Raw genomic sequence first — 27,290 nt, forward strand, 5'->3', positions numbered from 1 at the left:
GGCTGTGTAGATGGGAGTTGAGTCTCTGGTTGTTGATGTTAGACAGTCGCACAAGGCGAAGCGGCTGCTGCCCGTGTTGATTCAGCCTCCTCCTCCTCCACCACCACCACCACCACCTCCTCCTCCTCCTCCTCTTCCTCCTCCTGGTCTTCAGCACTGCTCCCCGCTGGACAGCTCCTGCTTGGACACCTCTAACGCTGCATGGTCCCTTTAAGTCTTTTAATGGAAGTAAAATCTATTTATGTTGCAAGAAATATTGGGAGTTTACAACTTCATCCACAGGAGGAATCTACGGATACCTCGTTTCGAGATTTGTGGCAGGCAGCGTATCCTCGGCGGCACAGATCACACATTCATTGTGAGTAAACTGGCTGCTGAATTCTCGCCGTCTGTCTGTGTTTAAAAAGCTGCCAAATGCATGATTCTTCTTTTTCTCATTATTTGTCTTTGCAGCGATATTGAGTGAATTGTGAATGAGTCTTTTCAGTGTGTTGCTGGGGTCAATGTAACGACTGCATGATGGGTTCTGCACCGACACGCTACAGCCAATTAAATGCAGAATTGATTGCAGTTTTGCTCGTCTATTGGATGGCGCAAAAATGTGGAGACGCATTCTCGTGCGTTTAATAACATGTTTGGTTCTCAATTAATCGGGTAAAATGGGGTGGCTATTTGTGCAGCCTGATGCGTAAAGCTTTTACGCATTGGACATCCCTTTGTCTCCACTATGCGTTTTGTGTTCCAGTTTGTTTGAGACCTCTGTGTATCCCCGCTGTTTGCTTCTCCGTGTGTGGATAAGTGTTTGGGAGAATCTGCAGGTGGTAATTGGTGGACTCCACTTCATTATGCTTAATTATCATCGGCTATTTGCTATTGCTACGGTGCGTCTTGCCGCTTCAAGCGCATGTTTTGGGTGCTGTAATTTGTCTTAAAGTTTCCTTTTTTTCCCAGCGTTGATGTTGTTAATTCTTTTTTGGCTGATTTAATCGTAGACTTTATTTAGGCTATCATGTGTGTCCTGATCTGGCTTGGCTGCTGATAATTTACGCGCAATCTGTCGTCTGTGTTTTTAGTTATGGGAGCAAGTCCAGCATGACTTTGCCATCGGTTTGTTGGTGATATGAATGAAAATTGTGTCAGGGAGCCAAATGTTCATAAGATGTTTTATTGTGCGCTTTTTTAAAATGCATTGAATTGTATGATTGTGCCGAGGAGTAAACATAGTGTAAAAATGTATTTGCTTTACAAGGAATTAGCGCCTCATGAAAAAAAAAAAAAAAAAAAACCGACCCAAATCCTCTATTCACGATTCCAGGTTAACGGCGACTGACGAGCCGTGTGTGCACAGGCTTCTCCAGACATTTGGTCCAAAGGTTAGGGTCTAAAACACCGCGAAGCTGCTGTCTACGTGGACTGGTGCTGAAGCCTCCCGTCCGACTGCCAGGACCTCTGCCAAATCCAGAGACATGGCGACGAACGGCACCAAAACGGATGGACAAGTCACAGAACTGAACGAGGTGGCCACTAATAATGACAAGCCCAAGTCACTGGACGTGAAACCCGATAAGCAGAAAAAGGAATTGCCTGATAGAGAGACATGGGCGGGAAAATTTGATTTCCTCCTGTCGTGTGTGGGTTATGCAATTGGACTGGGAAACGTATGGAGATTTCCCTATCTCTGTGGGAAAAACGGTGGAGGTAAACATGTTTTGTTTTTCCTCGTCACAGCTAATTTTAAGCATTCGGCTCCACGATGCACACAATCGAGCTTAATTGAGCGTGTCGATTACATGCAAAAAAAAAAAAAAAAAAATCACAAACATTTATAACCTTTATTAATTCACGCTGTGCTGTGGTGTTTTAATTAGTGCATCAGTTCAGTTTCAACCTAAAAGTGGTCTCTTTTTTTGCATAACTTGATGTACTTTTGTCCATCCAGGAGCCTTCTTGATTCCCTATTTTTTGACCCTCATATTTGCTGGGGTCCCCTTGTTTCTACTGGAATGCTCCCTTGGTCAATACACCTCAATTGGAGGGCTTGGTGTGTGGAAACTGGCTCCTATGTTTAAAGGTACACATCGCTTAAATATTTCTGGACATTTGTGTCTTGATACCAGGTCTGTTAAATAATAAAAGCAATTTGGTGCTTAATAATGAGGATTTATGGGGGCCATAGTTTTACAACACTGCCTTATTTATTTCTGTATGATAGGTGTGGGCCTTGCAGCAGCTGTCCTGTCCTTCTGGCTTAACATTTACTACATTGTAATCATTTCTTGGGCCATTTACTACCTGTACAACTCCTTCACCACTGTAAGTATCACAGTGTGCTCACGTGATTCATAAAAAGCTGGCATAGGGGTCAAGGTTGTTATATGATAAAGCTGTAAGGAATTTTAAAACACATAAATGTGTCAAAGAGGGGGAAAATGTCATTTTTGTTTTGCAGGAACTTCCATGGAGCTCATGTAACAATCCATGGAACACAGAAAAATGTTATACAAACTACTCCATTGCTGATACCACCAATCTCACCAGTGCTGTGATGGAGTTTTGGGAGTAAGATATTGACTGCTTTTTTCACAACAGCACAGCTTTACCCTGCATGCATCCCCAAAGTACAAAAAAGACGGCCTCCTCTGCTGCATGCTTATTTCACTGTGTGTATTATAGTCTCATTGTTGCTCGCTCTGACTTATAGGCGCAACATGCATGAAATGACTGATGGCTTGGAAAAACCAGGCCAGATTCGAGTGCCACTGGCAATAACACTGGCCATCGCCTGGGTCCTTGTGTACTTCTGTATCTGGAAAGGGGTTAGCTGGACAGGGAAGGTAAGCCAATATTTGGGTATCCAAGACTTCCTATGCTATGCTGGTTCTTAATAAGTAGTATGTGACAGCAATGCAATATTAATCAGTCTAATATCACCTCATCAATCATTCAGGCTACAGTCAGCATTGTCCAGATTGATTTTAAAATAAGAGACATCAAACAGTCATGTTCACTAATCCTGCTCTGCCTCATGGTGGCTCCTCTAAGTCCAATTCTCCTGACACGGTGTCTATGCTGAGTGTGGCTTCATGATAGGAGGAGCAACAAACAGCCATACGCTACAATCTGGTTTTGTCCTCTCCCTTCACTTGGAGCAGTTTTCCCTCCCTTGTGGTGCCACATTTTAAAAGTCTAATGCATCACATGACCATGACAAATAAAATTTGTTTTGGTCACAAACCCCCCCTGCTTACAAACTGCTAGCACAATGTCATAATTGCACAAGTGAAACTGCAGTCATGTATTTGCTCAATATTTGGTATGTATGTGTTGTATTTATGTATATATTTTTTTGTGTGTGGAAGAGAGAGACAAAGGAAATTAAATCTAGAAAATCTTAACATCCCTTGAAAATTTTCTAAATAGTGAGTGAATTTAAAAAATTACAAATTCTATATAATCATCATACATTTACTCAAGATTCAATGCTGATTCTGCCATCTCTTACTGTATAGGTCGTTTACTTCTCAGCTACATATCCCTACTTCATGCTGTTTATTCTCTTCATCCGTGGGGTGACTCTACCTGGAGCTAGAGAGGGAATTCTGTTCTATATCACCCCTGACTTTGAAAAGCTCAAAGAATCGGAGGTAATGACATATTGTCGTATGATTCATGCCTGTGTACTGCATGCCTGAGTGAGCAGAGCTCGGCATCACGTAGCTAAATGCTTGTGTTCCTTTGTCAGGTATGGCTGGATGCAGCTACCCAGATCTTTTTTTCCTATGGATTGGGATTGGGGTCACTTATAGCTCTGGGCAGCTACAACCCTTTCAATAACAATGTTTACAGGTAAGGCTGGTGATGATTCACCAGGAGAGTCACAATGCTGCTGAATTTAGAGCAAATTGCAAAAGCTGAAGATGGCAGTAATTAAACTGCTGCTATTTTACTGTATTGTACACCCCTATTAAAGACCTTATTCAAGGATACTTGGTAAAAGCCCTTAAAGGGTCTTATTAATGTGAGTTGCTATCATGAGTATAATAACAATCTAAGGAGATAGCTGTTTCTTGCAGTCTGTGTGCGTGCAAGAGGGAAAAAAACAACAACTATGATTGCAAAGGCTGAGTGTTTTCTCCAGCAGCCCCATGGTTCTGGGTCACATAAACAATCAGTTACATAAAAATAGTTGCGTTCATTTTGTGTCCTTGTTTCAAATGGATCCATCTTTCTGCATCTATGCGTAGGAGAAATATGAGAATTTTTTATTATTTGTCACAAGGTCTTTGATGAAGTCTGTTTGTTTGTCATAGACAATAAAAATGATGCAAACATCTGTATGATCAAAAGGAATTAATAGCAGTAATGGATTTTCACAGTTACTTTTTCAGATCTCAGTCTCAGGGACGCTTGATACAGACAAAAAAAAAGTCAACTTAAATCTTTGACAACAGGCCTATTTTATATTTCCTCTCCCCAGAGACTCTATCATTGTGTGCTGCATCAACTCATGTACCAGCATGTTTGCTGGCTTTGTAATCTTCTCTATTGTTGGCTTCATGGCACATGTGACAAAGAAACCCATTGCCGACGTAGCAGCTTCAGGTAACTACAGATTGCACACATGCCTTCCTCTGTATCTGCACTAAACAAAAGTGCACTGTCACTGATGCTGTCTGCTTAATTTGTCTTCACTTCTATGTGAATATGTGTTTGCAGTCATAACAGCGTACTGCGAGAATAACCCTGATGAAATACGATTTTCATATTTACTATCCAGGTCCTGGCTTAGCTTTCCTGGCCTATCCAGAGGCTGTAACCCAGTTGCCAGTGTCTCCACTCTGGGCCATTCTGTTCTTCTCCATGCTGCTCATGCTGGGGATAGACAGCCAGGTAAGGGGTTTGGAGATGATCTGCTCATGGGCTGACCTAAATATTTAAATGTAGGTACATATCATGCAGCTAACCCCTGCTCTCTGCATGATAAGCATGCAATTTGCTTCTCGTGGACAGATATAGCTGAGCTTTGACATTAACTGTCAAGTCTTTTTAATGCAACTTTATCACCTCCATGTGCCCGCAGGTTTCCCTGTCTGTGTTTCTTTCTTTTGTGTATTATATTTGGGTTCGAACAAGGCCACGGAAACTAGAAAAAAATGTATATACGCAGAGCTGGGTATGACCACCAGCACTTCAAAGTAAAAGACATAAATTAAATTAAATAGTCTTTGCATAACAGAGCTGTTACCAAAATGGCCTCCAAGAAGTGGATGCTTGGTCATTCAGAAGATTACGTTAGTGTTGCTGTCCCATGGTTTGGTGAACACTGCAACTCTTTGTCATTTGTCATCATCAGTCAGCCTGAGCACCAAAATAAAACTTGTTTGGGGGAGGATACATTTTGCAAAAAAATCCACAGGCCTCTACATGCTGCAAAAAAGATAAATAAACTGCATATATTTAAAAAAAAAATGTGTCACAGGACATAAAAGCAGCAGCATATTCACACTTAATACTGTTTCTCTGTCCTTCAGTTCTGCACTGTTGAAGGCTTCATCACTGCTCTGGTGGACGAGTTTCCCCGAGCTCTTAGGAGTAGACGAGAGATCTTCATCGCGGTTGTCTGTCTGGTGTCCTATGTGATCGGACTTTCAAACATCACACAGGTACAGCAGGGGCAGCTCTCTTGTGTGAACCACTGACTATTAATGACACAGGATTAAACAAATGAGTAATAGAATTGAAAGATGTAATTAAAAGATACAAGTGAAATCTACTGTCTTTAGTGGGCATGAGCAATTCAAATGTTGACTTGTTCTCCTAATGGCACCAAATACAGTACCAGAGTGTGTTATGCTGTTTTATAACACTATAACACGTTCGTTTTTCTGTAACCAGGGTGGGATCTATGTGTTCAAACTGTTTGACTACTACTCTGCCAGTGGAATGTGTCTGCTGTTCTTGGTCTTCTTTGAATGCATCTCCATATCCTGGTGCTACGGTGTGTATCGCTAGTGTTTCATGCAATATAGGAGCAGAATTATAATTAAAAAAATTTCTTCACAATTTCACAAATGAAATATCACATGTATGAAAGGTAAATACGAGGGTTAGAATGCATCACACCTATCCAGAGATTATTTGCTTCAAACGCTTTTCAGCCTCAAGGTCATGAGCACTCATGTGTTCCACCTCACTGTCCTCATCATCATGCATGGCAGACCGGCTGCAAATTGAAATAAATTGGATATGAATATTTTGATTGTAGATTCGTTTGTCTCACAGGTGTGAACAAGTTCTACGACAACATCCAAGAGATGATTGGCTACAAGCCCTGTATATGGTGGAAGCTGTGCTGGGTCGTGTTCACCCCTCTCATCGTCGGCGTGAGTACTCTGAACTAATACAACCGTACATCTAAAGTCATGGCATGAAAAATGAAACAATAAATAAAGTCAATATTACCTGCCCGCAGCCATGTCAGACCGAGACAGCGCTGCCTGCAGTCAGTGGTGTCAGGATGCATAAAGCGTCTCCTGTCTCCCACAGGGGGTGTTCTTGTTCAGCGCCATACAAATGGTTCCTCTCAAAATGGGAGACTATGTGTTCCCAGGCTGGGGTCAGGGAGTGGGCTGGCTCATGGCACTGTCCTCCATGGTTCTCATACCAGGGTACATGATCTATATGTATCTAGGACTCAAGGGCACTTACAAAGAGGTAAGCATGAATTGTCTGTTGGGTTTTTTAGGGTGAATTTCAGGGTGCATAGGCCTTGCTTGTTTGTGTTGCCAGATTTTTAGCTTAAGATCTGTTCTGTCTCTGTAAATGAACATATTAGGGTTGTTATGATACTGAAATTTCTAACTTTGGTACAATACCTTGAAAGACATCAGTATTTGATATCATTTTTGATACTTAAAGGAAATAAAGATAAAGCTGTATATTGGCAAGTAACTGGCGATTCAATACACAATATCATGATACAGGGATTACTATTCAATATATTATGCAATATACTGCGTTGACATTAAAACTTTATATAAGATTTTTACGGTCTAATAACCATCACAGAAAATATAATGGTTTCATGGTATTACACAATTATTATTATTATTATTATTATTACCAGTAACAATGACCCTTAACTGAATGAAAACAGAAGAAAAATTGCTTAGTTGAAAAAAATGCTATTTTGATTAAAAATTTGAACCAATTTTTAATACAAGTATGTGTGCATAGATGAAATTCTCTGTGTGATTGCATTTAGTTTATCAACACATAGATAAGCTACATTGTAGCCATCAATTTTCATACCATGCTATACTGCAGTAACCCTAACTTCAATACTGTGAGCAGGGCAACATTTTGTGATTTTTTTTAAATCTAATTTTATGAAACCTCTCATAGTGTAAAGAACAATCCCCTGTATTCCTAACATCTGAGTAAAAAAATTATTTTTTTGCATGCACTCAGAAAAGTGGGATCTGCATTTGTACTTATCATAGTCGATATGTTAGAAATAGAAAAGTCAAATGGCAGAAGCTAGATTACAACACTTATCTAGGGGTTTCAAACACAACACAAAATGAACCACTGCCACAAATGCTGCATGTAAATGATCAATACAATCTATGCAGTGTTTCTGAGAATCGATACAGTATCACAAAACATGCTATCCTGACACTCAATTGTGTTGATATTTTATTACACTCTTAATTGATATAATGTCCTTTAGTGACACTATCTAATATATATATATATATATATATATATATATATATATATATATATAACTTTATAAACATCTATAAACATATATAACTTTTTAAACATCTGTTTTATCTATAGCTTTAGTCTGTTTATCTCACTTCAATTATTTTTGTTGCAGCAAACTGTGTCTGGTGGACTGAAAAAGCAATTAATTTTATGGTTCTGCAAACTACCAAAAGTCTATTTTGTGTTTGCAATATTAATAATATGTATATAAAAAAACAACCAATACTGTCCGTGAGCATCAATGATATTGCTACACAAAATTCTGTGATATCATATGGTATCATTTTTTCCCCACCGCTACGTGAAACCGTCTCAAACATTCACAATCTGTATGTATCGAGAGATTGATACTTTGACATAATTATAACAAATCCCCTTATTATATAAGTAATTTGTATTGTGTTTCTCTCCCAGCGACTTCGGATAATGCTGCAGCCTCCTGCAGTTGTCAGGCGTCAGGAGAATGGACCTGAGCAACAGGCGGAAACCAACACCGCTAACCTGTCCAGCCCTGCCAATCCATCCAATCCCGCTAGCCCTGCCAACCCAGCTCCGGCAAACCCTGCCAGCCCCACCAATCCAGCTCCTGTCAACTCAACCAGCCCCGTGACCCCCGCTAATCCGGCTCCTCCGCCGGCGAATCCAGCCACTGCCACTAGCCCCGTGAACCCGGCAACTAGCCCCGCTCCCACCATCACTACCACTACCACCACAGCCAGTCCGGCTAACCCCACCACTACAACTGTTAGCCCGACCAGCCCACCACCAAACCCAGCGAGCCCAACGGAGCCCGTAAATCCCCCGAACCCAACAAGCCCGACCTCTAACCTGACCAATGCCGAGGCCAACGTGTAGACAACAAAGAAACCCTCATGGAGCATGTAGACAAAAAGAGAACATTACAAAGGACTTCCAAGATTTTAATTGATTCACCTACCTCCAGGGGCAATATGTGATCAAAACAGATTTTCAAACCATGTTTAATTTTTCTGCATTTGTAAAACCAAGCCAATGATGTCTTATTGTTGGTTTGGATTCTGAAAACAATATCAAAGACTGTTAGTGTTCACAAATACAACCATAAATCCGAGTTTAAAAAAGGTGTAAACATACTGTGTAATACTGTGAGAAAAGAAAAAAATATAGAGATATAGATTAGAGATTTGTTGAATATCTTCATGAATCAAGTAAATACCGTGTGAATATAGTAGATGAAGTAGTGAACAAAATTGACATCATTGAAGAGTGCAAGTGGATGGCGTCAATTTTATTGTGGATGTTTACTAAACCTCACACAGTTGTCTATTTTCCAAACGTTGCACTCTGTGAGGTAAACTACAGGCCACAAGGCGAACGGGGAGTAAGCACAATGCCAATAAGAAGTTCATGTTTAGGAGCTCTGGAGAAATCCAGTATTTGTTGCAAAAGATTTTGTGTGTGAGAGAGACTGTTATTTTTTCCTTCCTTTTTTTTCGGTAAAAAAGAAAAAACAAAAAAAAGGGAAAACTTTTATGTGATCAAAAACATTTTTAGAATTATTTTTAGGATGTTTTATACTATATGTGTTGTGATGGAGGACCAAAATCAATAGGCAGACAAAAGCAAAAACTATGCTATTTAGTGTTCGGTTGGCAAAGCACAGGGTACAAAGAAGTACAATAAAGAGAAAAAAAAAGCACAGGGTTAGAAAAGTGATTTACAAACATCGACTATCCCTTAATGCTGACAGTCAATCCTGTTTACGTTTTGCATGCTTTCCTCAGGAACATCAGTGACTAATTTCTGAAATGTCTCCTGACAAACAAACAAAAAAAAGAAGAAAAAAAGAAAATGAACAGAGACGGCCTTAAGCCAGAACACCAATTTCATCTAAGCCATAGTCTGTTTACACGACTGGGCAGAACTACAAAATACAACTTTGTATGCTAGCACAAAAACCTGGACCAACTCTGTGTTTAAGTACAGTCATTATTTTTATTTATGTGTAATGATCAATCATAGTTTGATCAATATGTATTCAGCAATACATATGTAGATGTATAAGTGCAGGCCAGTAAGCAAGTGGTCTGTTTCTCTTTTTGTTTATGTTGTCTTTGCTTTACTAGTGAAAAGCACAAAGCTTTAATTTCCCCAGACTTTTGCCATGGCGTGTTAGGACAATGTTAGTTTGCTTCTATGGCAGCTACTGTGAAAGGCATCTGGTTGAACAGAACATGTTTACTTTGAAAAGCAAAACAACTGAGCGAAAATGTGAAATGGCTACAGTTCATGTCCTGTGCATTTTGTATAAAGTTAACTCTACCACAGTTTTCTCTGGAACTTTGTTGTAAAACTGTACCGTGTAAAACATGTAACTGTGAATGTCTGTAATACATTGGAAGTTATTGTCTAAATGTTGAAACAATGGAGTTGCTGTTTTCTGCAATAATATTTTGATCACAGAAGCTAAAGCACATATCTTACAGAAATATACGAAATGATGATGACAATGAAGATACTGACGATTATATTAAAAATAGAAACTATGTCTAGTAAAACAATATTGTTTTGTATATTTTTAACTGTCTCACTGCCTAATGTAAAACATAATATAAACATGATATGTATCTAAATGGTGTCACATGATAAAGCACGATTGTTATGTTATACAAACAGAAAAAGACTGAAAAAATAAAGAGTTATAGAAAATATAAATACAATACATGCCTGGCGATATGTCCCTTATAGCATGTGTGTTTAAAGTAGCGGCCCCCATGCTTTTCAACACTGTTATCAGGAAATTAGGTCAACCCAACTATCCTATCAAAAGATGTATGCTGCGCCGAATCCTCCCGCAGTAATTGGTTATTGTTCCCTCTCTTGTAGATAAACCCTGTTGTTGTCCGTAGAGTATTTCTAGTCAATAGACACAGGAAAATCTGAGACCAATAAAATCAAAAGCAGGGATTAGGTGGGAAACAATGTGTAGTTGGATTCATTTTTTCTTTAGTTAAAATGAGGCCAGGTGTGTAAAATGAAACAAAACCTTTTGGGTGAATATGACACCCTGCTTAACTCTAACGTTATGGTGAAAAGGAACTTAACATTACAATAAAAAAAGAAAAAAAAAACATCAAAAGAGAATGAGAGAAAAGCGTCCGAGGCCCTTCCTTGTGGTTTATTGAGTGTCAGAAACACAAGCTGATAGAGAGGCCTCAGCAAGAAAAACATCACCACAGAACAGCTCTTGCCCCGGGGCCTGGCGTGCCCACCCGCCCCATCTCCCCAACCTCTTATGGCTCTGTGTGTGTTTATGTGTGTGTGCCTGCATCTTCTCCCCCACCTCCTGCAGTTGCTGCTTCCATTAGTTTCCAGTGTGATAAAAGAGACGGCACCAGCTGACACCACCACAATGACTCGCCGTGGATAAAAGAATGAGATGTCCCCTCTAGTAGCTTGTGGCGAACTGTGTGTCTGTGTGGGGGGGGGCAGCAAGGAGGAAAGAGAGGTTATAGGGACAGAAAGCTATGTGTTTGTGTGGACCGGGGTTTGAATAATGCCTCTCATGGCAGCTCATATAAACTAGCCCCTGATGGATGGCTTACTAGCCTCCTTTATTCCCAGTTGTGTAATTTAGCATCATTACCTATGAAAACCAGTCACCACCGAGACAAGTTAAACCGATGTCTTATGTCTGAGAGAGCCATTGATCATCATTTTCGGTAGGGGAGGACAGGGAGGAGGAAGCTCTTGATTAGTTGGGAGCAATCTTGCAGAACACAATTAGTCTTAGGTTATAGGGCCGGCAATTTGCAGCAGCTTCAGCAGTGATGGATTAAACTTCTTTAAAAAAAATGTATTACCAATATTTTTATATGCTGAAAAAGAAATGTTTTTTTCTGTGCTTTTACTTGGACACAAAACGTTTTGGTTTTCTACAAGAGTGGATGTTTAAAGAGTTGGCCTATTTGTGAATATTTGCTGACATCCCAGTGTTATGCTGAATTCTGTGACCCATCGATTGTGTGACCTGATGAAGAATTTTGGTTTCATCCCTGCTTATCATAGTGGCTTACTGTGTTTTGTCACCAAAAAAGGTGCCTCCAAATTATTTACGTACTTCCAAAAAATTGATGGCAGCAACAAAACATTGTAACTCTATAATTAGAATAGCTGTGATGGCACAATGGCAGCAATTACTATAGGTCTGTCTATAGAGCAGGCTGTTATCTTGCACTGTTCATGATACCTAGGATAAGTTATGTACCAGAATTTGTATATAACCCATGTAATCATGAGCTAGTTATTTGTGTATAACCCACATAATCAGGACGGCTGGAATAACATGACCAATGAGCTGACGAGAGGAAAGAAGGACGTCGTATGAAGAGTAAAACCCCACATATGAAAGCAGGATGCAGTGGTGGATGGGTCAAACCAACACTGGACTTGCACCTTGGAGACGGGTCATAACTTTACATTTAGAGATTAATGTGACTGCCATTCGTGGGACGCTAATATGTTAGGAATCATATTAACTGTCATGTGCATTTTGCGGAAGATATCATAAGAACCGTTGTGTAACAATTTATTGTTTAGAGCAATAACACCTCACAAATAAATATTTGGTCAGTCCATCAGTCTTGTTCCTGGAACTGACACTGATTCCTTGACTCTTGAGTGTCAAGGAATCTAATGGGTCATAGCAGCAATTACATCCCATCCCGTTTATTCTTAGGTGGCAACCTCTAATGACTGTGGCAATTATTGTGGGAGCAAGGGATGAAGTCAGGCAACCTAATATAAAGAGCAACAATGTCCACATAGGGTTGGACCATAGATGTATAATGAGAACTGGATACAGTTTTGGAGACAGAAGCTGTTTACTCTCTATGAAAGTTAAAAAAAAAAGTTTGACTTCCCGGTATAAAATTCAATTATCCTTCCCATTTTTTCCACATCGTTGGGCCCATAGAGCAAGCATGCCAGGAACATTGCCTTCCAGTTTTTCCTTGAAATGATTTAATCTTGCGGCTATTCAAGACTTTCAAAATGTTATCAGACCAAATGGATCAAATCCTGATAGTGAAACAAGTCAATTTGCAGGGGTTGTGATGCTAAAAAAAATGTACCAACTGATTTGCAGTCATTCAATGTAGGTCTATGAGAAAAAGTGTTTTGGGCATGATGACATCATGTGACCAAAAGTTGTAGTTACATGGTTTGGCCAATATGTCAAATTCAAAGTCAGACACACTTTCTGGGACGCACCTTCTAGGTGTATGGGTCAAACAACAACAGGAGTTTCCTCCAGGAGAGACTATTACACAGAGTAGTGAATTGTAGTGTGTCACATTACATTACATTAAGTCAGTAAAAATCATACTTATTTTAAGCCAAAACGTGATCTTTTTTCTAAGCATTATCAGGTAGTTTTGGTGCAACTGCTACTGCTTCAAAATGATGACCACATGTTTATAACTGTGGCCGTTAAAGTCATACACGAGCTCTTCTGTTGTCCAGTGTCAGTGGCGTTTAATTTAGGAAACGCACCTGTGGATCATATCAGAGAAAAAATGGTGGCCAAATTGGTGTTGATGTTCAAACCGCCTACATTTCAATACGAGTCTTTTAATTATTCTGTTTTCATTTTGTCAGCCATTGTTCATCAGACAGTTTTCTCTTTTTTGCCTTAATGAGCAAATAATATGGAACCCCCTCCCAAAGTCTGGGGGAGTGTCATTTTCATTTCCTGTCTCATAATGTGGACGATATGAAGCCCACTGATTCTGTAACTATGATTAAGGGGAATATAAATAAATTTGACCATGCACTGACACTATGCATTAGGTGTGTATCTGTATCAGCAGTGTACACATTAATTGATATAAATTAGCATTAATTAATGTGACTCTTCTTTTTTTCATGCACAGTCTCTGAGCTTATCAGCTCCATTTTGTGGCCAGATCTAAGCAAGGGGACATTGTTTGGTGTTTAGCATTTCTTGGCACTCTGTCGTGAGCCTATTTTTAAAGTTAAAAAGTGCTCGCAGTGTGGCCGCAAGAGAGGACACTGAAGAAGCAAACTGGTGATCCATGATGCTTTTATGAAAGGATGACAGAACGCTACAGCTTATAAACTCACACAGGCTGCAATGATTAATCCACATAGCCCACTTAGAGCACGAAAAACTAATTCTGCTGTGAAGATGAAAAGGCTGATAATTATGTTTATACTTTCTCTGTTTTTAACCCCAGTGCCAAAGGATTTTCTTAATCGTAACGCCCTATTGGGTTTATGTTGTTGTGGGTCACCGAACCTGCATATTTTTGATGTGGATTTTGTGTGATCATTTGTGACATTTTTTCCTCTGATGCATTTGGTTTGCCCCAGACTCTCTGTCTGAGGTACACTCACCCGAGAATTCAAAGCAAATACATTAATGAATAACTAATCTTTGCAGATGCATGAATCTACATATCAATGTAATCAGAGGATGTTGTGTGCATGGCTATTTCCAGCAGAGGGGCTGAGAGGATGTCAAGCATGCAAAGCCTCTCTGCATATATGCTAATTGGGCTCCATTTTCCAATCTGAATATGAACCTTGCTGAAATTAACTTGTTTACCACCTCACTCCTAAGGTGTCTTTTTTGCACACAAACTGGACTGCTGCTTTACATTTTTGCTGTGCAGCTGGGTGGGATCTGAGATTACCGGGTGCATTCTGGGACATGTGAAATATGTGGATTCCTGATGATTTTGCTGTTTGATAGTGTGCTCTCGTGACACAGCAAATATGGTGGTTACTTCAGGCAACGATGCTTGGAGGCAAGTGGAGCATACGATTTCTGTACGGATGCAAATGTCAGATTCTGAGGCCTATGCCAAAGAGGTTACCCTGTCACAAATCATAAGGGCTTATCACACTCACTGTAGGAAAACCTATGGGTTTGAATTAACAATCCGCCTCTTCTGGAAATTATACAGACCCTTCAAAAATTTACATTACATGCCCTTCCCCCCATCTTGCCTCTTTTAGCAGCTCATAAACCTACAATATCGTGGAGAAACCTGTACCTGCCCGTCTCATCTGGTGTCTAATAAAAATATCTTACTGAATCTTACTTCTCTTCTGTATTTCTGTGTAAACAACGGTACAGTTTTCCCATGTAATACAAAAAAAGGGGATAACATTTTCAATCAAGGAATATTGCAAAAAAGCAACTGTGATTCAAATGAATCTGTGAGAGTGAATTTAAAGTCACAATAAAGAGGACAATTTTAGCTAATCAAGAGACTGTCCCCCTGCTACTTTCAGTTTGCTGTAGCACTTCTTGTCTTTTGTCACAGCTTATAACATCTCCCCAATGTGCCAGGGGCTTATGGGGGAGTCATTGTAGATTACTGCCTGGGTCAAACACTGAATGCAAATCAGGCCGAGGAATAGGCGAAGTGAAACACTGAAAAAAAGGGTGCAGGAAATATCTAGAAAAGAACGGCAACCTTTTTCCTATTCAATGAATTTGTCATAAACTCTAAATTTCAGGTGTGTTTTTGCATGTATATATTTTTAAAGAAACAATAATTGAGCCAATGATTTCTAATATCAATCGACTATTTTCAAAGCCAGCTAATTTACAGGACTTGAATAGTCCATGCCAAACATAAGCCAAGGGGAGAAATTCCACATGGTGAGCAAGACATGTTATTCTGCCTGGATGTCACGCACAGTGGGTGCTCTGGATGATCTTGTGCCCTGATGTGAAGCTAGTGGGAGGAAGGGCTAGCTCTCCAGTGAAGCTCCTCTAATGGCTTCCTCCTGGATTCCCTGCCCAAAGGGTTTCAGGCCCTGTGCTCTACCCAGGGCCTCTTTAGGCTGTGGGACTTTGATAATAGCTGACAAATAAAAAACTCTGCCAACATCAAATAGAGTTATTTGTTTCGCTGCTCTAACACAGAAATGACAACAGAAGAAATGTACTTGGCATTCCACTGAATTTCATTATTCTGCAGCTAATCTCTTGGAACTTAACCTGCACTGACTGGCAATGCACCTGTGTGCATTTACAGTATCTGCAATATGTGTGTTTTTTGTAGACGCATGTAACATGTTTGTGCACACAGTTTGCATGAACGGTTGCATGCACATGTGTGTTCATGGCTGTGTTAATGTGCACATGGATTCATTGTATGTGAATGTGTACAAGTACTCCTGTTAATTGTAAAGACAAAACCAGGCAGCTGCTCCAGGCGCAGCTTCAGTAAAGACCTGCATTCTAAATGAGTTCTGTCAGATTACGCCAGCACACACTTAACACTTAACTCCTCGGGATGTTGGCTGAGTCTCCTCCGTTTACTACAGCTGGGAACTGAAAGCGAGGTGGAAGGTGAAAAGCAGGTGGAAGTTCATGACCCCAAACTATCATTTTTTTTAAAAGGGTCAGTGTGTAGAATTTAGGGGGATATACTGGCAGTATATACATATAAAATAGTGCGTATGTTACATAAGCATGTATGTAATCAGTGGATAATGAGAATCATTGTGTTTTTGTTATCTTAGAATGAGCCATTCATATCTACATAGGGAGTGGGTTGTCATCTATGGAGATCGCCATTTTGTACCACCATGTTTCTAAACTAGCCCACAAAGAACAAACTAAACACTAGCTCTAGATGGGGCCATTCATTTTTTGTGTCGGCCATCGTACTTAACAGCCCCTGTGCATCATGCGGCATCTCAAAAAAAGTGATTTGTTAAGTGAAACCGCTTGTCTTCAGTGTTTTACCAGTATCAATCACGGAGTCCGTTTGTTTGGGAGAGGAGGAGACCTCTGCAGATAAATCGGCTCATAGTTAAAACTTCCTGAACATCTAGATCTTATATTATCAGAGAAAAAAGGTGAACACATATTAGCACGCTGAACATGGTAGGAGTAACACTGATTTGAAATGTGGAACAGCTTTTTTCAGTTTTAATCACTTGGTCCATTTCTTTTGGAGAGACCTGTGCAGCCAATTAGGCTCTCTGGTAAAAACCTCCTCAACATAAACACTGAGAAAAATCTAACCAGGAGAAGTTTCAGGTAGTTGCAGTCTTCACATATAGTCATATATAGTTTATAATTCAAATAGTTTAAATATATATATAGTTTAAGAAAATTCAGTCTATGGAAGCAGGTCAATTATATTTCAATAACTGTTGGAAAAGGGGTGAGATTTAATAAGTTTGCACTTCTACCCACTCCTTTTCAGATATGTCTGTGTGTTTGTGTATGTTTATATGTATGTTCATTCTCTCCTTTCCTTTCTTGACATCTTAGAAATAAATTTAAATTCAATTCAAACAGATGCCACTATGTACCCCCAAATCTTACACACAGTTGCTTTAAAATAATCTGTTGAGTAAATTAGAGCCAAGCAAATACTCTTGTGTCTTATTCTGACACATAATTGATGTGTATATACTGTAGGAGAGAATCACAGTTTCATTGCATTTGATTTTGTAAAAACAAATGCTGATTTGATTATTTCTGGCACTTTGTGATATGCAAATGTAGCCAAGTGACCTCCACACGTGCTTTGGAGGCATTATTCCTTCTGTTGCATGGCATTTTCACTCATGTAGTTTTGCCTTTGACTGCACATTATGACTGCAGAATAAGGCACAGATATTTAAGCCGACCCACACGCATAAATACCCCCCTCCCTTCAAAAACTAACCATATACTGAAACAAAACACGAGACACGTACAGTGCTATGCTCTGGGAGACATTTTGAAGGCCTGTTAAGAGGCAGTTTACTCTTTCTGACACGTACAAAACACACAGGCAACTTTTATAGAAGCACTGTCATATGCAAACAAGCTCATTCATTCCCTGTTTGTCTCACTCTCTTCCTTAAACAGCATACACACACAGGCACACACACGATGATTAAGAGGTCTGAGGGCCTTCAGGGCACGCTTGGACTTAGGGCTGCAGTGAATCATAGCTATGATGTGGTGCATGCTTTCTATTCTGATCTGTCAGAGAGGTTTGGGAACTGTGCTCACTGATGAGTGAGCTGGACCAGGCAGGGCCACAGCGGCCTGCCCGGTCTGTCCTTTCTCCTCCTCAGGCACCCCGGCCATGCACTCTCCCTCCCCTAACCTAAACAGTGACAGGTAAGATGCCCTGAGAACAGTCTGCACACACCACATGGCTGAGAGACACAGCAGGGGTCAATGAGGTCAAGAAACAGCCAAACAGTGGAGCAAGCAGAGCACAATCATGGCTGTTAACTCACTAAGACACACAATAACAACATAACCAACTTCTATTCAGTAGCACATGAGACATACTGTTGATGCCAAATAAATACAAAGCATGTCTGGATATTTAATATAAAAAGATTCCAGATTAAGCCTAAAACATTTAAGGTACACATCATGGTGTATTTAATTTTTTGGATGAACGTGCATCTGCATATTATTGTTTAAAAAAATTTCAAATTCATCATTAAATCACAAATCACTTATAAATATAAATTATTGGGTACAATTGTGTTTTTTTGTTTGTTTTTCTGCTACATATAATGACGCAATGTTATAATATAATCTTTGGGTCAAGTTTAACATCTGTTTTCTCAGTATACACACAGATCCACATTGTGCCTGTATGCAAATGAAAATAAATCCTCTACTGCCACTTTAAGGTCATGATTCAGGACACTTTTTGGCTCTATGAACTGTCATAATTTGTTTGTATTTTTTTATTTAATTGTCTTTTTAACTTTTATTATACCAGGAATATTGCCATTTAGATTCAACATCTCCTTTATGGGGGTGTCCTTGCCAAGAAAGCAGCATAAAAAGTTTCATATAAAGTAAAAAAAACAAACTTAAAACAGAAATAATATAATATAAGTATAAAATCTTCATAAAACACACACTTTTTTTGTCACTATAAGCATGAGAAGTTTAGAATCATTTAAAAATCCAAACTTTGTTCAAAAACATCAAATTGACATCAGTTAGATGATGCTGGTTCAGTCAAACTTTTGCTTTAGTTTAAGAGATTTTCCAAACTTAACAATGTTCCAGTTTGTTTCATGACAATTTGGTTAAAAACAAAGAAACTGTGGACATGAGATATACTCGTGCCTATCCCAGCAATCATTGAGATAAATTGGACACAGCACTGAAAGCTCATACATCGTTAGGGCTATTTTAGGTGGAGCAACAAATGTGTTGACATATAAGATGTCACTGTAAAAAACTGAAACTTTTACTGAGAAGTATAACTTAATTTCTGAACATTATCTCTGATCCTAAAACTTTATTTATACCTCAAATCCCCATTGTGTGCATTGTGCTACCTGTGTGGTGCACTTTTTCATGGCCCACACATTCACTACTTGTGTTTAATTAAACTGAAGGAATTTAAACTGCAACAAAGGACGTATTTAAATTGTTACATACAAATCCTACTTTATAATAACGTAAAGGTAATATCACAAAAATATAACCACGCAACAGTAGAAATGCACTTGATGAATGAGGTCCAAGTTCTAGAAAAATCGTCAGTGTATCCTAATACCTTGAAGTAATTTAAAAGTTAATCGGTGGCTGCCCTTTTCACTATATTATGTCATTATATTCTAATATATTCTTGCTAAATCAAGGATGAAATTCAAGTCGATATTCCATAAAAATAGGACCCCAGATGTGAGTTTGGAAGTATCAAATAGGTCCGACAATATGAAGGGAGGCAAAGCGTTGTGCTGGAGTGAAGTTCCTGTGGTCTGTCAAACACATCCCCTGGCAGGGCCTAATGTGGCGTGTGACACGTCACACCCTATCACTCTGCCTTACAGATGACCAGCCGCTTACGTATGCCGCGTGCACCACTGGATCCCAAACCAGACACTGTCAGGTGTGATAACAGTTTGAGCGCCAAACCCACTCTGAAGCCTTGCCCTCTCCCATTCCCCCACAATTCATTTGATGCTGCAGCCGCACAGCTCACGGTCTGCTATGCACCACTGCGAGCATGTGCCGTGCCCTAAAGATGCTTTTATTCCTGGTTCACCTGCACATATCCCCCCAGGCTGAGGGCCAGAGATAACCCCGCCGCTTTGCTCCCTCAGACCAGCGAACCACTCTCCATCACTCGGGGGGTTTACAGAGATAAGGACTGCTGCTGATCCCAGCTCTTTGGAGGGAATCAAATACTTGTGCATCAGCTGGGGTTCACTGCGGGGAAACTCAGACAGTCGCCGACAACAGTGCATGTGATACACACAACCTACATGCACCAAATACAACTTATGTCATCCCATTAGATGATTTTACACAACTGTACAACAGCTAAACTAGTGGAGAAACTATTCCCTCTAAATTGCGCACTAAAGGCTCATCTTTTTTTCTGTTCTTTATCTTGTCATTTGTGCCCTTTGGTCCCAAAATGTGCTGCCTACATTTGGCATTGGAGGTAAATGTTCCCCCAGCACACACTCATTATTTCAATCCGTACAACGCTGTGGACAGGCCTGGCCTCTCTGACAGCATTTGATGCTCTCTTGCTCTTTCTCTCTCTGTGTCACCATTTCTTCCACTTGATGGAGAGAGGGTTTTTTCTATTAATTTAATTTTATCAAGGCTACCTGGTTTTGTGGGGGCACATGTGGTGGAACATTTAGGATACATTGTAACAGTGACAAACATTCAGCAAGAAATAAGAAGAGAATTTTGCAAAATGTTGAGCAGAAATAATGATTTCATCATAGTTGCATCAGTTGTTTTAAGGATGTTTTTGTCCTATTGTAAAAGAGGCCAGCCCTCATGGATAAAAATGCCAAAGCTACGATGTCTTAAATATTTTCTAAGCATTTCCGTGACTCAATTTTCTTTTATTTAAATCAATCTCTGCCCGTTCTTGATTTTTATCCCTGACTGGGTTTAAGGAGAATATGCATGTACTAAAGCGAGTAAATGAACGAGAGCACATCAAAAAAAAGTGAAGTTTCTGTACCTGAAGTGTCTTTGTCACATCTTGCCTATCTGGTCTAACCTGCGCTGCTTTTTTTTCTGATCATTCCCCATTTGCTCTGTTTGGTTTTCAACATGAGAAGGAATGCTGAAGCAGATAATAATGTCATCTACTGTACAGTCTCTGGGTACTGAAGTCTGATAAAACAATGTGATGGTGGAAGAGAAGAAAAATCAGCAAGGAGCAATTTTTCTGTGCTGGATTGTTCTCTTTGATCTGGAGTGCAGTGAAAGGAGGGCATTATGTAACGTCTTCAGCACACACATGGCCGACTGTGTGACTGCCAAACACACGGGGGGAGTGGTAGTGGTGGTGGGGCGCTGTGGCAAAGGGGTGGGGTGGGGGGCTGAGGGGCAGACAGACAAGAGGAAAAAGATAGGGTCATGGAAGACAGTCGTAGATGGACTTGTGAGAAAAAACATTGCTGCTCATATTGGTGTTGGGTCACTTTCCTTATTAAGGCTGCTCAGTCAAGCAGCTGTAATATCGGCCCTAACAAGCTTCATAATGAGACATGAGAATGCCCCTCAGTGATGGTTCAAACATTTATCTGCTGCTCAGTGCCCAAAACCCACTGTCTCAATACACATCCTTTTCCGCCCGTCGTTAAGAGAGAAAATTTGAATAATTACATGGGGTCCTGATCTTGTAGCAAAAATATGGTCTGTAGCTAACAAGAAATATTAGCCTGTCATTTGTATGCCCTAATTGGAAGCAATTCATTATCTTGAAGGGACAACAAAATGGCAGCACAGTCATGCTATTGAACAGCAGATGGCCCTAAAAATCAATCATTTACAAATCAATCAATAATACATAAAAGTATTAAATGCAAGCCAAGTGTATCAGTAGGAAATCACTGGCTGTGTCAAGCACCATACGGCCGAATGGCAGGCCAAATGCGCACAACAAAACAGGTCAAAGATGGAGCTGAGACAGCGTGCAACATAAGTCCCTTTTACACCGCCTGTTATTCCGCCTTGCCATTTGCATAACAGGAGCAGTCATTGAATGGGGGGGGGGCAGAGTTGTCTCGCCTTTGGGCCAGCAAGGGAGGTAGTGCGTCCGCTTCATTTCAGTGCACCGGTGCACCGCTTTACATGCAACGGCGACGGCTGGGAGAGGTGTTGAAATGGAGTGTGATCTGTCAGCCAGCGGCAGCAACCACGTAACTGTCAGCTGACAAAACAAACAACAATGTCGGCCTCCGGAGCAAAAGCCACGGTAGCTTTTCTAGTTGACAAATAATTGCCAGCATGGACAGCAATGTTCACAATCTGCTTTTATTTCAGCCTGAATGACATTCTGACATAACTTCTCAGTCTTATTAATCTGCCTTGACTTCTTTGTGTTTGTATGGGCCATGTGGTTGTGGTGACGTACATTTCGCTCTCGCCACTGAAATTTAGATCCAGTGTATCTGCCGCCTGCAATAACTGTCAAATGGTGTGTAGACTCCACCCATGCAGTGTACCTAAGGCATACGCCGTTGCACTAATGGTGCACACCCAGTAACAGCACCGAATCATGTTCTATGTAAAGGAAGTTCTAACTCAAGGAAGATGAACAGCGCTCAAAAAAGTTTGCAAATTGTTAAAACAGTGATGTCATGGAGCTCCTTACCCTCTGAGCAGAGGACGAGATCAGCTGCTATGTGACAGAGACAGTAAATGATTGTTATTGCCATGTTAAGCCAACTTTTGAGTATCCTGTTTATGGTTTTGAGTATTCAATTTATGAGAAACCAAAACATGCTGGCTGGAGTATTCCTAAAGAAACCAGGATGTGTGCTATGAAGATGAATAAACTGATTTCTCTGCACTCATGTATACACTATATCGCAAATATGATCATAACTGAGATAAGCCTCATAAACAGCTTGCTCGTGTCTATGTAATCACACTCTGTTTTTTTTTTTTTAGGAAGCTATGCGAACAGCTAAGTTTTATGTCACACTAGTGGCGGTCACTGTTGAGTTAAATATGCCCGTCATGATTCCATGATGCCAGCATGGTATCTAAAATCATACACAGGAGCGTGATGATGCTGCCATTGTTTGGTGTTGTATAAAAAGGCAAAGAGGCCATAAGAAGAGACATCGTAACAGCCCTAAAGTGTGATCTTCATGTAAAAAGGGCTATAACGGGATGCAAAGGAGAAATGTATTAATAGGGCCCTGCCAAATCAATCAAGAAGGAGCTGTCTTAACTGATGGAAGGAGGAAGTGAGGAAAAGGCAAAGAGCGATTGGTAGAGTGTGTTGGTGGTGGTGCGCGGCTGAAAGCTGATGCTGAGATGGCCTGACAGGGTCTGTTTCTGTTCATTGCAAGACTGTTATCCAGAGTGACCGTGTTGTCTTCCCTTCCCTCCACAAAGGTTATGCCATTGCCAGCAGTCCACATGACACAATGAATGAGCCACAATTGCCAGAGCCAGAGACGCTCATCAGGTCAGTCTTAAAGTACACACCGACCCTGCACTCAATCTATACCACATTCAAGAGTCATTTATGGGTAAATCAGAGCCAGATCGCAATGTTTCCCCCTTGTTTACGACCTATAGTGAGGCTACGGCTGCGTTTTAGAAATGACGTGCTTGGTAATCGGGTGTGTTGGGCTGTCAGCTCAGGGTGCATGATCTTGCCAGCATGACTCAAGTCTGCCCGTGAGCTGCTTCCTGTGCCTGTGCATCTACTCCAGTTGCTTGTAAGATCTATTTTAGATTCTTTTGCCCAAGGATGTGTGTGCATCCTCACAGAAGAGAGCCAAAGAAATAAGGAAAAAAGAGGAGGGGGAATAGATAATGTTCAAATAATCTACAGGCAATCATGCAAATTCCCCAGACGTTGTGCACTCGGGGATGCTGTAGATAGGGGTGCAGCTTCACGTTCTATTCAGGCACAACAAATTTGGAATTATGCAAACGAAAGAATGAGATCTCTATCAGGCATTTGTATGGGCTAGCGTAGAGGGCCAAAATGTGTGACACTGCAAGGGCCATGTTTTTTCTAGTTTGTCATAAAAATCATGCAATTATCCAACTGGATTAATTATAACTCCACACCGTGTCCTGAGCTTAATGTTAAATCATTGGTACAGTCCTTTTACGCAACCGAGAGTAAAATGAAGAGGACAGTGTTCAACATATGTGTGTCTTGACCGCGTCTGAAAGCAGCCGAGTCCATCCTGTTACAGCGATAACAGGAGGCAGCGACTGAGAGACCAGTCCTCTATCGCAAGCACAGATGTCATGCTCCTTGTGGCCTTCACACACTGAAGGGGCCAAGTCGAATTTGGCATGACCCTGATGTGTCATCTTGATTTAGACACTAGTTTCATGTCGGCCACCGATTCAGCCTGATATTTATGTGCGTGCATTCTTGTGGCTGTGCGTGGATCTGGTTTTGCGCAAGCCGGGAAAAGAGAAAAAAATATGTGGATCTCCTCTCTATAATCCCACAAGAGCGGGCTTCCTTGGAAGGCATGGTGCAGCAGAAGCATGGGCATTGTGGTTGGTGAATGGCTGGGTCTAATCTCGTGGAGGCAGTGGTCTGTTGGAGGGGCTTTTGAGCAGATTTGAGCCTGAGGGGTGAGAGCAACAACAACCAAAAAGGAAAAAGAAAAAGAAAAAAAAAGATCTTTCTTTTCTAGTTGAAAGATTTGCGTTATGAATGGTGCTCGGCATATTCAAATTAGCTAAAGTGGAGGTATACTCATTTACATTTTCATTCAGTCTTTAAGAATTCTATTTATAACTTAAAATTTAACTATGGATATGCTAATCCCACAAAATGTTTCCAATACACAAATACATCCACAATAACATTAAAAAAAAAAGATCATTTAAGGCAAGAGTCTGGGATCTGGAGCCATGTTGGGTAACATCTACAATGCCTTCTGCTCTCAGCATGAACGTGACGTCTTGTTACCTTTTAGACCCCTTTTGCATGCAAAGTACATGTTCACATTAATAACAGACACATTTATGAAATGCTGCATCCATATCAATCTTCCCAGAATGATGACGCTCATGTCTTTGTTTGATCTCAAGGGACTAGGAGATTTTGGGGGCACCTAAAGAGTGGTTAAACACTGCCATCTGCTGGTCAGGAAAGAGAAGTGGGCTAATCAGATTCAACTACAGCCTCGTCTCATAAGAATTATGTTATGATAGTTCATGTTATTTCCATTATAACATAATAATGTGGAGACTAAATGCTTTCTAGGTCAACACCTGAAGTCTGAAACAAACAGTCCTCATCACTGACAATCTCCCCTCTTCTCCCTTTAAAAGTGATGGATTTTTCCAGCAGCAATTTTCCAGTCTTTTGCTACCATGACACCAAATCAACCAAACAAAATCTATGGCCAACTGAGTCCAAAGAGGCTTCAAATGTAATGTCAGGGGGAAGACATCAGCTGCTTGTCGAGAACAGGATGACTTGGCCATAGAATTTATTACACACATGCACGCACACACGTACGCACACACGCACACACACACACACACACACAGCCATTAGGTAGAAATAGAAAGACATTAAACATACAGCTGTTTTGAGACTACCGTCAACAGGCACGTGTAACACAAATGTGTGAACCACAAGAACCAAATAACTGCATGTGCAAGACCTAATGATAGAGACACTGGGGCAAGGGAGGGTGACTCACAATACTAATACAGGGCTCAACACTAACTTTTAAACGTGTTTGCCAGGCTAGCAACCAGGCATCCGCTATTGGCTGCCAGAACCAAAGATATACTGCCCCTTTCAGTAACTTTATATTTTTAGTAATCAAGATACTGAGCAATTTATGTCTACTTAATAATGGAAAAACTTTTTTTTACTGTAACCACACAAAATGCTTTGTAGTCAGTATGTTATTATTGCTACTTACGTTTTTGTTTTTCATTCAAGCTTATCTGGTTCTTTAAGGCAAGGCGCATTTTTGCTTCAGCACTCAGTTGCGGAAACTGGCGTCTGATATCAAGGCTGCTAAATAAATGATAAAAGGGCTTGCCATAGTATTTTTGTCAGTTGAATGAATTTACACATTTGTTTGACAGGCTAAGTTTAACTTTTTACCCCAAAATTGAACAACTTAATTTGCTTTCCCATTGTCTATAAAACAGATGCCTATGTGTATGCAAGTAAACTAACGCACACGCAGCCTTGTCTGGTTTAGCAAGTTTGCAAGTTATAAGTTTAGCTGTTTCCTTTCCCCATTTTTCATGTCAAAAAATGGTTGTCACTGATAGCCAAGAATCAGTTGCAAATTTTTCAAAATGATCACCAATGGCAACATTGCAATGAGCCTTGCAATACTACAAGTATTCCAGTATTTAACTCTAAAAAAAAGCAACTGTTCCTCCTCCTTAAAATCTGACACTTTCCTAACATCTGTTTTCCAGTTTCCCTTCCTTTATTTTTATCAGACTGAAAAAAACACCTTAACCGAATGGTAACAGAGAGCTGATGACACTGAAAACACTACATAACAACGCTACTCCAGAAACAAACACAAACATGTGTTCATGGATACACTACAACGACACTTAACATGTGAGGTCTACTATAAAAGGACATGTCAAATGGTGGTCTCTTAGAGCCAAAGAGGTCTGGCTAATACATTAATATATCACTTTATTTTGTAGCTGTGGATGCGTCAAAAATAGGGAATGAGCTATGACTTATTGGTTGGTTCACAAAGGATTGCTCTTATCAGTGTTACCTTATTATTGATTCAAGGGTCTGAAGTTGAAACAAAGTATTTGGAGTTTTATAATTTACCATTATAGCAGTACTACCATGTGATTTGAGGGATAAAAACAGTATTGTTTTACTGTTTTCTATCTAGCTGTTCACCAGTCCATGTGATTTTTGGTAACTTTCGGTCACAAAAATATATATATATATATATATATATATATATATATATATAACTTTTAACTTCTAACTAACAAACATTTAATGATTTTTAATACTTTTTCAAGATATTTTAAACCAAAGTTAAAACTTATTTTAAGTATTGCAGGTAAGTGTAAAGGTAAGCAGTATGTGGTCCTGTGCAGAGATAGGTTTAATGCAGGAATGTGGCTATTAGTGAGTTAGGTTAATTTATATTTTGCGAGTGGTAGGTGCTAATAAAAATGAAAACAAAGTATTTAATTCGGGCAGGTTTGAAAGATTTTTTCCATCAGAAATGTGGACCATCGAGCAAAAGAGCTTGACTTATTTTGACAAAAATAAATTCTAAGGTGGACAAATAAAATGAGACAAAATGTTTTTGGCATTGAATACCACATATATTCAAATTTAAGACAATTCAATGCCTAATATCTATTAAACTGAATTTAAGACATCAAAACATTTTAACCACCTACAGAAACCTTTTGCTGCTGTAAGGAGGACATCTTAATAGTACAATATAGTATCCCATCTGGTATTATGAGTGCAGTATGTCACATTCTATTTCGTAAAAAGGACATAGCGTGAAATATGCAAAGG

At 40.0% G+C, this 27,290-nt stretch overlaps 1 protein-coding gene across 2 annotated transcripts; it reads left to right on the forward strand.

Annotated features, from left to right (window-relative positions):
* Window positions 1-140: 140 nt before the first annotated feature.
* LOC121946813 (sodium- and chloride-dependent GABA transporter 1-like) lies at window positions 141-10,734 on the forward strand. Of its 2 annotated transcripts, none has more exons than XM_042491581.2 (15): window positions 141-358; window positions 1,316-1,698; window positions 1,940-2,071; window positions 2,213-2,313; window positions 2,450-2,559; window positions 2,702-2,834; window positions 3,510-3,644; window positions 3,743-3,846; window positions 4,478-4,602; window positions 4,778-4,890; window positions 5,532-5,663; window positions 5,896-5,998; window positions 6,283-6,383; window positions 6,547-6,714; window positions 8,188-10,734. In XM_042491581.2, the coding sequence occupies exons 2-15, from the start codon at window positions 1,467-1,469 to the stop codon at window positions 8,626-8,628; spliced, it is 2,130 nt and encodes a 709-aa protein (XP_042347515.1). In that variant the 5' UTR covers window positions 141-358; window positions 1,316-1,466; the 3' UTR covers window positions 8,629-10,734. The 2 variants fall into 2 exon arrangements, with proteins under 2 accessions (XP_042347515.1, XP_087938128.1); XM_088082002.1 differs by lacking the exon at window positions 141-358 and adding an exon at window positions 725-881.
* Window positions 10,735-27,290: the final 16,556 nt, after the last annotated feature.

Source organism: Plectropomus leopardus, chromosome 9 (genome assembly GCF_026936395.1).
Source record: "Plectropomus leopardus strain MGB_pleo_1.0 chromosome 9, ASM2693639v1, whole genome shotgun sequence".
Lineage (NCBI taxonomy): Eukaryota > Metazoa > Chordata > Actinopteri > Perciformes > Serranidae > Plectropomus > Plectropomus leopardus.